This window comes from Falco rusticolus, chromosome 10 (assembly GCF_015220075.1).
Source record: "Falco rusticolus isolate bFalRus1 chromosome 10, bFalRus1.pri, whole genome shotgun sequence".
NCBI classification, from domain to species: Eukaryota; Metazoa; Chordata; class Aves; order Falconiformes; family Falconidae; genus Falco; species Falco rusticolus.
This window is the reverse complement of record NC_051196.1, coordinates 22,131,883-22,142,908: the sequence shown is the minus strand read 5'-3', so window position 1 is coordinate 22,142,908 and position 11,026 is coordinate 22,131,883. Positions and strand designations below refer to the sequence as shown.

The 11,026-nt window shown below is 64.8% G+C and overlaps 1 protein-coding gene across 2 annotated transcripts; it reads right to left on the bottom strand.

The window, feature by feature from the left end:
* Positions 1-2,860: 2,860 nt before the first annotated feature.
* Positions 2,861-7,683, bottom strand: FAM110A (family with sequence similarity 110 member A). Of its 2 annotated transcripts, none has more exons than XM_037403058.1 (2): positions 7,299-7,683; positions 2,861-4,742 (listed from the first exon to the last, which is right to left on the bottom strand). In XM_037403058.1, the coding sequence occupies exon 2, from the start codon at positions 4,671-4,673 to the stop codon at positions 3,657-3,659; it is 1,017 nt and encodes a 338-aa protein (XP_037258955.1). In that variant the 5' UTR covers positions 4,674-4,742; positions 7,299-7,683; the 3' UTR covers positions 2,861-3,656. The 2 variants fall into 2 exon arrangements, with proteins under 2 accessions (XP_037258955.1, XP_037258954.1); XM_037403057.1 differs by lacking the exon at positions 7,299-7,683 and adding an exon at positions 5,785-7,263.
* Between the last annotated feature and the right edge of the window lie 3,343 nt (positions 7,684-11,026).

Here is an 11,026-nt window from a genome sequence, read left to right as displayed (position 1 = left end):
AGGCAGGGCTCAGTGACAGCCTGTCATTGTCACCCTTCTGCAGGTAGTCCTGTCCCCCTACAATCCCTGCCCCCATCTCTCAGCCCCATTGCTACCGGAGGTCCCCCGCAGCCCAGTGGCAGCCCCCCGCAGCACCCTCACCCCTGGGAGACAGCGTTACTCCACTGGGTCCCCAGGTCACCTGTCCCCCTGGTACCCAAGCCCTGGGGACCAGTGGCAGCTGCCAGGGAGCCACTGCCTCCATGACACCCAATTATCCCTGTGTCTCCCTCCCCAAAATGGGTCCCTGTCACCCCAGGGAAGTGGGTGGGTGAGTGACAGCAGAGACCCCGTAGAGCTGAGGAGCAGAGGTGCCGGGAGACCACCCGCTGTCACCTAACCCAGCCCCACTGTGGCTCCCCAGGGACAGGGACAGTGGGGTGAGGGACACAGGGACACGCTGTCCTCCCCGTGGGGACGGTGGGACCCTCTGGCAGGGTGCTGGCACTGGCACCAGCTGCGCCCATGGCAGCGGTGAGGCTCCTGATGCCCTGCCCTCAACGCTGTCCTGAGGCATTCACTAATTAACAGTGATTAAAGCACGTGACGTAGTTGGCACTTCCAGAAGATGCTCATAAGTGGGGTTGTGCGGAATAATTAAAAAATGGAAAATACAGGGCGGGGGGGCTGCCTGGGAGCCTCGCCCCACTCTGGGTGAGCAGCACTGCAGGCAGCAACCAGCACAGCACAGCCGCGGCCCCCCGCAACGGCTGCACCTGGGCATGGGGCCCCGTGCCAGGTGGGGGGGCGGCCCCCACCCCGGGGTGCTGGGCCTGGCTCCCAGGCTGGGGTGCTGCCGGTTTTCTCTCTCCCAGCTGCCTGCCTGCAGCGCCTGCCTGCACGTGGGGCACCCATGGGAGACCCCAACATGTGGGGTGAGGGCGACGGACACCATCCCCTGCCGTCCCTCCTCCCTGGGAATAACAGACGGGCTCAGCTGTGGCTTCCCACCGAAACCGGAGCCACCGAAAGGCAGCTGCCAGGGAAAGCGATAGGGAGTGCTGGGGCCACCCTGCTGTGCCCGGCAGGGACATGCGAAGGTGGGGGCATTCCCTGGGGGGCACACGTCGCCTCAAAGCATCTGTGCCGGGGTTTCATGCAGGCAGCCCCAGGGGTGCAGGGTCAGAGGAAGACTCTTGGCTCAGGATCATGGTTCCTGCTATCTGTGCATCTGCAGACATGCATGCACACAGACATGCATGCACACAGACACGTGCACAGACATGTGTACACAGAAGCATGCATGCACATGAGCATGCATGCACACTTGGATACACATGCACACGATCACGCATGAGCACACAGGGCTTTGGATGGCCACGCAGCCACGGTGGGTCACAGGACACCAGAGCCGAGCTGAGGGTCCACAGTGCCTGGAGGGCCACGCTGGCTGCTTGGCCCCAGGCCTGGCAGGGGCCAGTGGGTGCCCCCCCTCTCCTCAGCAATAGCAGCATATTTAGACCAAGCCCTGGGACACGCCAGGCTGAGGAATCCAGCAGCACAGCCGGTCCCAGTCACCAGCAGGGATCCATTACCCGCAGAGCTTTCCCCCAGGGTGAAGCCTGTCCCCAGGTGGGTGCCTGGGGTCCCTGTCATCATCATCACCTGGTTTCCGGCTCCTCGGGGAGGCACTCAGCACCCCACACGCCATCATTAAGGATCCCTTAGGTGTGCGCTTCCTCCCCAGCCCACTTTGTCAGTCTGACTCACGGGCTCACATCATGCCTTCATCCTGCCACCGCATCCTGCCACCGCATCCTGCCACCGCCTCCTACCACTGCATCCCAGGCGGCTGGACCTGCCTGGACCCACAGGGACCTGGATGGATCCTGCACCCTGTGCACTGGTTCTGGGCAGAAACACACAGTGCAGCAGCCAAGCTGGGTGGGAAATACTTCATCCCCATGAGGGCTTTTTGGGGGACCTCAGGTGCTGGGTGGAAGCACTGGTCAAGAGGAGCCCTGGTGCTGCTCTGCCAGCAGCTGCCAGGATGGGGCTGAGCAGGGGGAAGCACTGGCTGGAGCAGCACAGGACGGCAGGAGCTCTGCTGTGCTCAAAAATGAAACCTGCTGCCCTGGGGTCGGTGGCTGGACCTTGCCCATGGCCTGTCACCACCCCCGTGCATGCGGTGTTTGCACCCACTCCAGGCAGGCTGGCTCCCCGCACGTGTGGAGCCATTTGCAGCCACCACCACAGCTGGAGCCGGAGGGAGGTAGTGGCAGGGCCAGTATCCAGGCAGGGTCCCCTGGGTGCAGGCAGGTGGCATTGGTGCCACCTTCCCCAGCAGCCCCCTGCCCACATGGGATGCATCAGCACTGGAAGGAGCAGGGGGACCTCATCAGTGCAGGCAGCACCCGCAGTGCTGGGAGGGCCATGGTGCTGCGTGAGGCCGCCCGGGGATAACGCACAGGCGCTTTTCATCTTCAAAGCACTCCCTGCATCAACTTTCATCCTTGCACCTCCCCAGCTCGCCTGGGAGGTCTCCGCTATCGCCGCCCCCATCTCACAGTCCCAGAGGAACCAGGACTCGGCCAAGATCAACAGGTGGGGCGAGGAGACAGGGGAGGGCTGCATGGTCCGCACGGTGCTGGCTGCGGCACAGAGGGGAATCCTGCCAGCTAGGGCTCTGCTGGGACCTGCCGGACCCCACCGCCACCCCCACCGTGCCCGCTGGGCCCCGCGCTGGCACACCATGGCACAGCACCCGTCGGTTCTGCCCGCACCTGTCCACTCAGCACCATGAATCCCTGCTGAGCCATGGGCACCCCAAGGATCCCCATCCTGACCTCCACTGCCTGGAGAGACAGCAACACACACAGCCTCCAAAGCACAGACATTTAATAAAACTAGCTGTATTGTTATTATTGTTATTTACAGATCAAACATCAGGAAAAACAGTGGAAATGAGGAAAAAACAACCATCATCTTCATAAATACTGGGGCCCAGCGTGCTGGGGGCTGTGTGCCCACTGGCACCTGGGAGGGGACACAAGCACCCACAAACACACACGCACGCACACACACGGAGCCCTGGGCTGAAGCAAGGGGCTGGGTTTGGCTCCCCAAAAAAAACCACCCAGCTTCTCCCACATTTTCAGCATTAAGACAGGTGTCATCAGGATACAGCCCCCACCGCTGGCAGTGTGGCCTCCCACGGTGGAAGCTGTAGGGGGCAGCTCCTTCTCTGGGGCTGGGTCCCTGCTCCACGCAGGGGGAAGCAGTTTCTTGCCCCCCACGCATGGGTGCTGGTGAGGAGCAGGGCAGGCAGGAGCTTCTGGCAGCACAGGGAGGCCGACCGCACACGGATGCCCACGGGAGCAGGTGAGGGAAGGGCGCTAGGGACCCACCACACACCCGGGGATGTGTCCTCTGCCCTCCCACGGGCTTGCAGAGACCTGGCTCTCCAGTGCCGGCACGGGGCTCTGATGGAGCCAGAGTCAGCAGGAAGGGTGCCTGGCCACCACACCAGTGCCGCCGTGGCACAAGGCAGGGTGCTGAGTTCAAAAGTCACCGCTGAGAGGTCTCTTCTCCTAGGGCACAGCCTGTGCTCCCTCCCCAGCCAGCATTGCCTGCTGATGAGCAACCTGTCCCCAGCGCCTGCTGCCACCACTGCACTGCTACACATTGGAGACCTGCTCAGGCTCCCTGGCCTGGCGCAGCCCATACAGCCACTTGATGACACGGGCATTACGCTCGATGATGGAGATGCCGTAGGGCACGCGCTCAGCTGGCCGGCCCTCTGGCGTGGCAGTGCTGGGCGGTGAGCGGCCGCCCTCCGAGCTGGCCGTGCTCACGCTGTGAAACTTGAGGGACACGATGTCAGAGCTGGCACGGGCAAAGCGCTCGGCGCCCATGTCCTGCACCTCCTCAGGGTCGAGGCCGCAGTAGTTGAAGAAGCGCTCCAGGTCAGCAGTGGCCCGCGAAAGCCGATCGCTCAGGTCCGACTTGGAGCGATGCAGCAGGGGCTGCCGGCGGGCACTCTCGGGGCGGGTGGGTGAGCTCCGTGCCGGGGCTGCAGGCAGCCCACCTGGGACAGGGGATGCAGGCACCAGTGTCACCTGGCCCCGTGGAGCCCCGCAGGGACGGACGTCCACCCTCCGCACAGCCATGCTGCCAGGGGGCTTGGCAGCAGCGGGGCTCTCCAGTGGCTTGCCGGCACCATCCGCCCCATCACCCAGTGCCGCTGGCGCTTCCACCCTCCACTTGTGCTCCCTGCCCAGCGGGCTCTCTGCCTTGGGGAAAGGGCTGTCGCAGAGGTTGATGAGGTTGTTCAGGATCTCCAGATCAAGGGAGGTCTTCGGGCTGCCAGCCTCGGTGCGGTGCAGCCCTGGGGGTGCCCTTCGGCTGGAGGTGAGCACAGCCCGGCGCACCCCTGGGGTGAAGAGGGGCTGCTTGAGCAGCAGTGGCTTCACTGGCTCCTGCTTGGTGCTGGCGACCCTCTGGCTCTTCACGTACTTGGCTTTGTCGGCCTCCAGCCTCTCCACTGCGCTGGGCTTCCCAGCACCTGGCTCGGTGCGCCGGCGGAAATACGCAGGACCCTTGCGAAGGATGCGGATGGGCATGGCCGAGGTGAAGGGCGCCGTCACCGTCACCCCCTTCATGGCATCACCAGCTTGCAGTGCCTCGATGGGCATCCTCAGTGCCAGCACCGGGGCACAGGGTGGGCAGCCACCCCGAGCAGCGAGGGGCTCACGTGCTGTTGGCTGCAAAGAGGGGCTGGAGTAAGGGGTGGTGGTGGTGGCCAGTGGGCGCTGCCGGCTGCCTAGCCCCTGCCTGGCCCTGGCCCCACCAGCAGACAAAGGCTGCCCAGGGCCGTGCGGTGCCGCACTGTCTGCGCCGGCCGCGCCGGGACTCCTATTTATTCCTATTTGAAGGCAGGAACCACGCCTCCACCGCCACCGAAGCCTCCCTGAAACGTCCCCTGGCCAATCCGCACAGCAAGCCAGCTTCAAACCGCACCGCACCGGGCCGGCGGGGCCAGCAGGGAGGGTGCCTCAGCATGGCGAGGGGCACCCTGGCGAGCGAGGCCGGGGCGCGGAGGGTTGGTTTGGCCCAGCACCCCTTGCCGATGCTCTTCCCACATCGGCTGCCCGCGGGGTGCACTACCCACACCAAGGGGTGCATTGTCCGCTCCTGGGGTGCACCACTCACACCAGGGGGTGCATCACCTTCACCCACATCAAGGGGTGCATTGCCCCTGCCCAGGGGTGCATCCCCCACCCGACTCACTCCCCACCCCACCAGGCTGGGGGATTTGGGGCTCCACTCCCTGTGCTGCTCCCTTGGCTCTCAGCCCCCTCGCAGGTGCTGGGGCTGCTCCCAGGCTCCCCGTTCCCACCCTGCAGCCCCTTGGAAAGCACCAGCGGGGGTTTCCACCCGTGCTTGCCTGGCCAAGGTGTGCCTGGAGCCACGCTGGGGCCCCGTGCACCGCATGTCCTTGGGACCCTGCCAACCCCAACAACCGCAGCCACCCGCCCCAACGGTCGGTCTTGCAGAGGCACTGGCCCGCCCACAGAAGGGGGGGGGGGGGGCAAACCAGCCCTGCACCCCCCTGCAGCCCCCTGCTCAGAGGTGGGCGCAGCCAGAGGGGTCTCAACACACAGAGGGGCTCAGGCAGGGTGCATGCTTCGACCTGCCCCCACCTCCCCATGCCCCCTCCTGAGCTGCTCTAAGACCCCCCCCAGGAGTCCCCAGCTGCGGGCACAGGCAAGCCCTGGGGAGGTACCGGTGAGCCCCAGCACTCACCGGGTGGGCACGGTGGGGGCCAGTGTGCCGTGGCCCCACTCCGTCCCACGGTGTCCCTGAGCAGGCTGCTGTCACAGTCACTGCCAGCCGCCCGCCAGTCCCGCCAGCCTGCACGACTTCCTGGGTGCAACCAAGGGCCCGTCCCAGCATCAGCCACGGGCGGCAGGAGCCAGCCCCAGCACCCACAGCATCACGCCACGGCCATGCTGAGCCACAGCTGCACCATCTGCAAGCCAGTGCTCACCAACATGTCGGCCCAAGCCCCCCGAAATCTGTACCCCAAGGGGGTCTCCACTCCGCAGCCACCCCACAGCACACGGTGCATTCGCCTGATGTGCTCTGACAGGCGAGCAGCCTGGGGGAGACTGGCTGCCCCTGTCCCAGTCCCCGGCTCCGGGAGGGGACATGCTGCCTTCTGACCTGGAAAGTGTCTGCAGGGGGCCGGCCAGGCGTGGGGACAGCTGGGGATAGTCCCAGCACCACCACAGACCCTCCTGCTTCCCCCCTGGGGACAGCTTTCTGCACCCCTCTGCAGGGAGCCCAGCAACGGGGCGATGTGGGGACAGAGCCAGCAGTGCTGGGCACCAAAGTCCTCACTGGGGAAAGGGCAGGGACAGGCAGGCCCCCCCCAGAGCTGTGCTGACAGCCCCCATGGGAAGCAGGGCCAGGCTGTGCTCTGCGTTGCACAAAGACATAGGCAGAGGCAGCCCCGGGCTGGTGGCAGAAACCCGGGGTGATGGGGAGCTGCCAGGTGCCCATGCGGCAGCACCCCATGAGTCCAGTGGTGCCCAGACCCCATGCCCCATGGTGGCACCCTGCCAATGGCTGGCCCCACTGCCCTCAGACCCTGTGCCTCGTGCAGGGAAGGCTCCCTGGCTTGGCACAGAGGTGCAAACATGCCTACCTAGGCAAGGCAAAGCAGGGATGCATCCCCATGGTGGGTGCTGGAGGTCAGCTCAGTGCCAGAGGCTCGGCCCTGGGGATAAGCCACACAGAGGCGGCTGTTGGGGGACAGGGACGAGGACATAGGGTCCCCCCCAGGACAGCCACTGGTGCCCACTGTGGGCTCCCATCCCTTTCCTGGCCAGCAAGGACAGCCCAGCCAAGCACAACCTGCTGCTCCACATTCCTGCGGTGCTGAGCTGCCTGCCCTGGCATGGCCGCGCTGAGCTGGGCTGCACTGAGCCATGATGAACCACCCTCCAAACAGCCCCAAAAACACAGCCACGTTATCCCATGCTCCAAGCCTGGCAGGAGCATGGGGATCCCAGTGCCAGGGCTGACAGCCCTGCTTATGCCGGACTATAGCCAGCAGTGGCCCCAGCTCCTCTCCCTCCCAGTGAGGGCAGCCCAGCCAGGCTCACTTGGCACACGGATCACCTCCTGCCTGGAGGCAGCTACTCCAGAGACCCATCCTGGGAGGTGTGTGGTTGTGCCTCCCCCTCGCCAGGTGACCCTGCTCCACTCTGCTGTCACAGGACTGGCACAGCATTGGCACCAACTCTGCCACCTACCTGGATCAGCCCTGAGATGTGGGAGCCTCCTTGGCACGGCTCAGCTGCCACGCTGCTTCTCCCTGTGCTTGTCCCAGGGGTGTCCTGATGTCCTCCTGCCTCTTCCTCCTCCTCTCCAGCCACGTCCTCCCCTTCTCCCCACAGGACGGCGGCTGGTAGGGCGCTGGAGCAGCTTGTGCTGCGGCTTCTCCTGCTGAGTCAGCGCCGGAGGAGGACGCTCTCCGAGGCAGCTCAGCGCTCACATGGGATTAAAACCACAGGGCATTCTTCCTCCATGCCAGGCTGCGTCACACAGCATGACGGTAGCTGGTGACGTCCTAGTGTGGGTGCTGGTTCAGCCCATGGTGCTGGCCAGGCAGCATGGATGCACAGTCTGAGATGCTCACAGCCAAAGGCAAAATGCCTCTGGACAACCCCTGCCCGCTGCAGGCAGGGGGTCCTGATGCGCTGCCAGGGCTTCAGGCAGAGGGAAAATTCCCAGCCCTTGCATGGGCAGGAGCTGCCGTCCAGCTCCCTGTGTGCCACTGGCACAGCCAGCTGGCAGGGCCTGCTTTGATTTGGAAAAATCACTTTGCTTCCCCATGCACCCGGCAGCAACCCTCTGCAATAAACTCCAAAATGCAGCAAAATAACCCAGATAGCAGGAAGGGAAGTGCCAAACCAGAGAAGGGTCATCAAACCCACAGCCACGTGGACGTGCTCGTTTGAGCCCAGCCCCAGGGTGGCTCCTGCCCCGTGGCATGGGCATCTCCAGCAGCAAGGACCAGCTCTGGGTGGAGGGACCAAGTGTTTGGCCCGTGCAGCATGGAGCTCAATAGCAGCTGTGCATTTTTCAAATTGTTCTTGGAAGCAAGACCAGGAGCTGGCAGAGAGAGAAGAGCCGAGCAAAGCACATGGAAAACAGCCACCCAGGCGCCGGAGGGCTGCCCTGGGCTTGGGCAACGGCAAAGGTGGATCCGCACAACAAGCTCGGCTGGAAAAACGCTGCCCGGTGTGGCAGGTGAGGGCAGAGCCTGCAGGCACCTGCCCAGCCAGGCTGCGTCCCCACATGGCCGCTGAGCCTGTGCAGGGTGCAGGTGCTGCCTGGGCACGCCTGGGCAGCTGGGTGCCTTTGGAGCTGCGCGTTGGAGCCAGGCAGCGCCCCGGAGCCTTGCCCTCCCTGGGAGCACCCTGGGACAGGTTTCGGGAGGGCAGCCCGCTGTGGAGGCGCTCCCCCAGCACCCAGCTCGGTACCGCCGCCACTGCCCCAGGTATGGTCAGGGATAGGGGGAGCGGGGTTTGGAACAGAGGGACAGGTGGGTGCTGGCACTGGCGTCGCCCTCACCTCCCACAGGCACTCGGGGCTGCGCCCCCTGCCTCATGCCGCTTCAGGGACCTCCCGGAAGCAAAATGCAGCCGCCAATGAGTAAAAAACACACTCAGAGGCCAAATCCTCCCTGGAAGTGCTGGGTGGAGGTGGCTGCAGGTGCCCAGCGGTGCCCGCAGAGCAGCGGGGCCAGGGCTTGGTGCATCTTGGGCAGCCCTAGGCAGAGGCATCCCCAGAGCTGGGAGCCCCCCACTGCCCTCATCCTGGTGGGTGCTAATTCCTGGTGTTTAATTACAGCCCCTTCCCTTGCCATGCCAGGCTGTGCCCAGCTTTGCAGTGGGGGAATTGCCCCTGTGCCATGTGCCCCGGCCCGGGGTGAGCCACCGCCTGCTCCTGCCTCAGTTTCCCCAGCCGTGGGCTCTGCAGAGCAGCTCTGCTGGGCGAGGGCAGCTTCCCAAGGGATTTGGGGACTCGACAGGGAAGCTCTCTCTGCACCCAGCGTTGCCTTGCTCCCCACTGCCTGTGGGCAGAGGGAAGGATGCTGCCCGCACCCGCCTCTCCCCACACATAGTCTCCGCAGGTGGCAGCTCGGGGCCAGGAGCCGGGGAGGTGACAGATGGGGACATGCTGGGCTCGAGGCCTTTGTCTGCACGGTGGCGGTGGCGCGGTGGCACGGACCCGCAGATGGCGGCTGCCGGCGGGGCCGTGGCCACAGCCCGTGGCCAGGCGAGCACCGGGCCCTGGGGATCCGGCCCTTCTGCCGGAGCCTCACCCCGGGCAGCGGCCCCTTCCCGGCCGCCCCCCACCAGCCTTTCAACTTTCAACTTGACCTGCTCCTTTCACATGGAAATGGGATGCAAATGAAGCCGGGGAGCTGCCAGGGGCCAGCGGCTGCGACCGGCCAGCGGGTCGCAGCGCCCAAGTCTGGGGGGTCATACCCACTGACCTGGGGTGGCCGGTGGTCCCTGGGCTGAGGGGGTCCACCTTGTCGCCCAGCAATGGGGCAGCAGCCTTCCCCTGCTCAGTGAGACTGTCCCCACTGCTCTCAGCTGGAACCAGATATTCAGGGATGGCTCTTGCTAGGGCTGAGCTCCAGACGGATGCCCACTCTGCTGGGCTGCCAATCCCCCCATGCCCTCCCCCCCCCGGCAGCCCCACCGCACGGGGCAGGTGCCCCCCCCGGGGAGCCCTGTGCACACCCTGCGCTGAGCTGTGTGGGTCCCGAACCCTGGCCCGGTGGGGAGGGGGCTTCCCGCTCCCACAAAGTCCAGTGGCCAGGGACCACTTGGCTACCAAATGTTGCCATCTGCCTCTGGGGCCTTCGGTCGCATCTGCCGGGGGTGAGGGGGGGCAAGGGGCCAGGGTGCTGGGGGCTCAGCTGCAGCGCGGGGAGGGGGCAGAGGAAGCACAACCATCTCACACTGGGCAGGCAGGGCAGGCAGCATGTGTCAGGCAGATTTGGGTGAGGAGTATGAAGCAGCGGCATGGGGGTCTCGCACCCAGCACCCCCTCGGGCTCCCCTGCCCCTGCCCCACAGCCATTTGCTGTTGGGAAGGGTCTCACCACCGGCAGCACTCCTCCTTTGTGTTGCCAAATTAAACAGGACAATTGTTGTTCCCTCCTCATCCCCATCCTCATCCCTATCCCCATCCCCATCCCCTCCTCATCCCTGACCCCAACCCCTCCCTATTCCAGTCACCATCCCTGTCCTCCTCCCCATCCCCATCCCTGTTGCCATGCACAGAGATCTCAGCTGGCCTTGGCCCAGCCCAAGCCCCCCATGCCTGCCTTCTCCTAGCATCTTGGACCTACTCCCCTCCCAGCTCCCTGGGCACTGGTACTGGTTTTGGCTGGGATAGGGTTAATTTTCTCCATAGGAGCTGCTATGGGGCTGGTTTGGATTTGCGCTGAAAACAGCACTGATAACCCAGGGATGTTCTAGTTATCACTTGCACAGCGTCAAGGCCTTTTCTGCTTCTCGCCCTGCCCCACGGGCGAGCAGGCGAGGGGCGCACGAGAAATGGGGATGGGGCCGCTGGCCCCCCTGCCCAAGGGATATCCCAGACCATAGGACACCCAGCTCAGCAATAACAGCTGGGGAAGAAGGAAGGGGGGACATTGGGACCGATGGCATCTGCCCACCATTACACGAGCTGGAGCCCTGCTGTCCTGGGCATGGCAGAACACCCGCCTGCGTGGGCAGCAGAGAAGGAATGTCTTGTTTTGCTTTGCTTGCGCACGCAGCTCTTGCTTTCCCTGCCTTCAGCTCAGCCCTTCCTGTTCTCTCCTTCATCGCATCCCCGGGGGGGTTGAGCGAGTGGCTGGGGGTGCTGAGCTGCCTGCTAGGTTTAAACCACAGCAGCACCTCAAACCCAGCTGTGCCAGCACGGTCCCTGCAGCCCCAGGGGCACAAGGACACTCT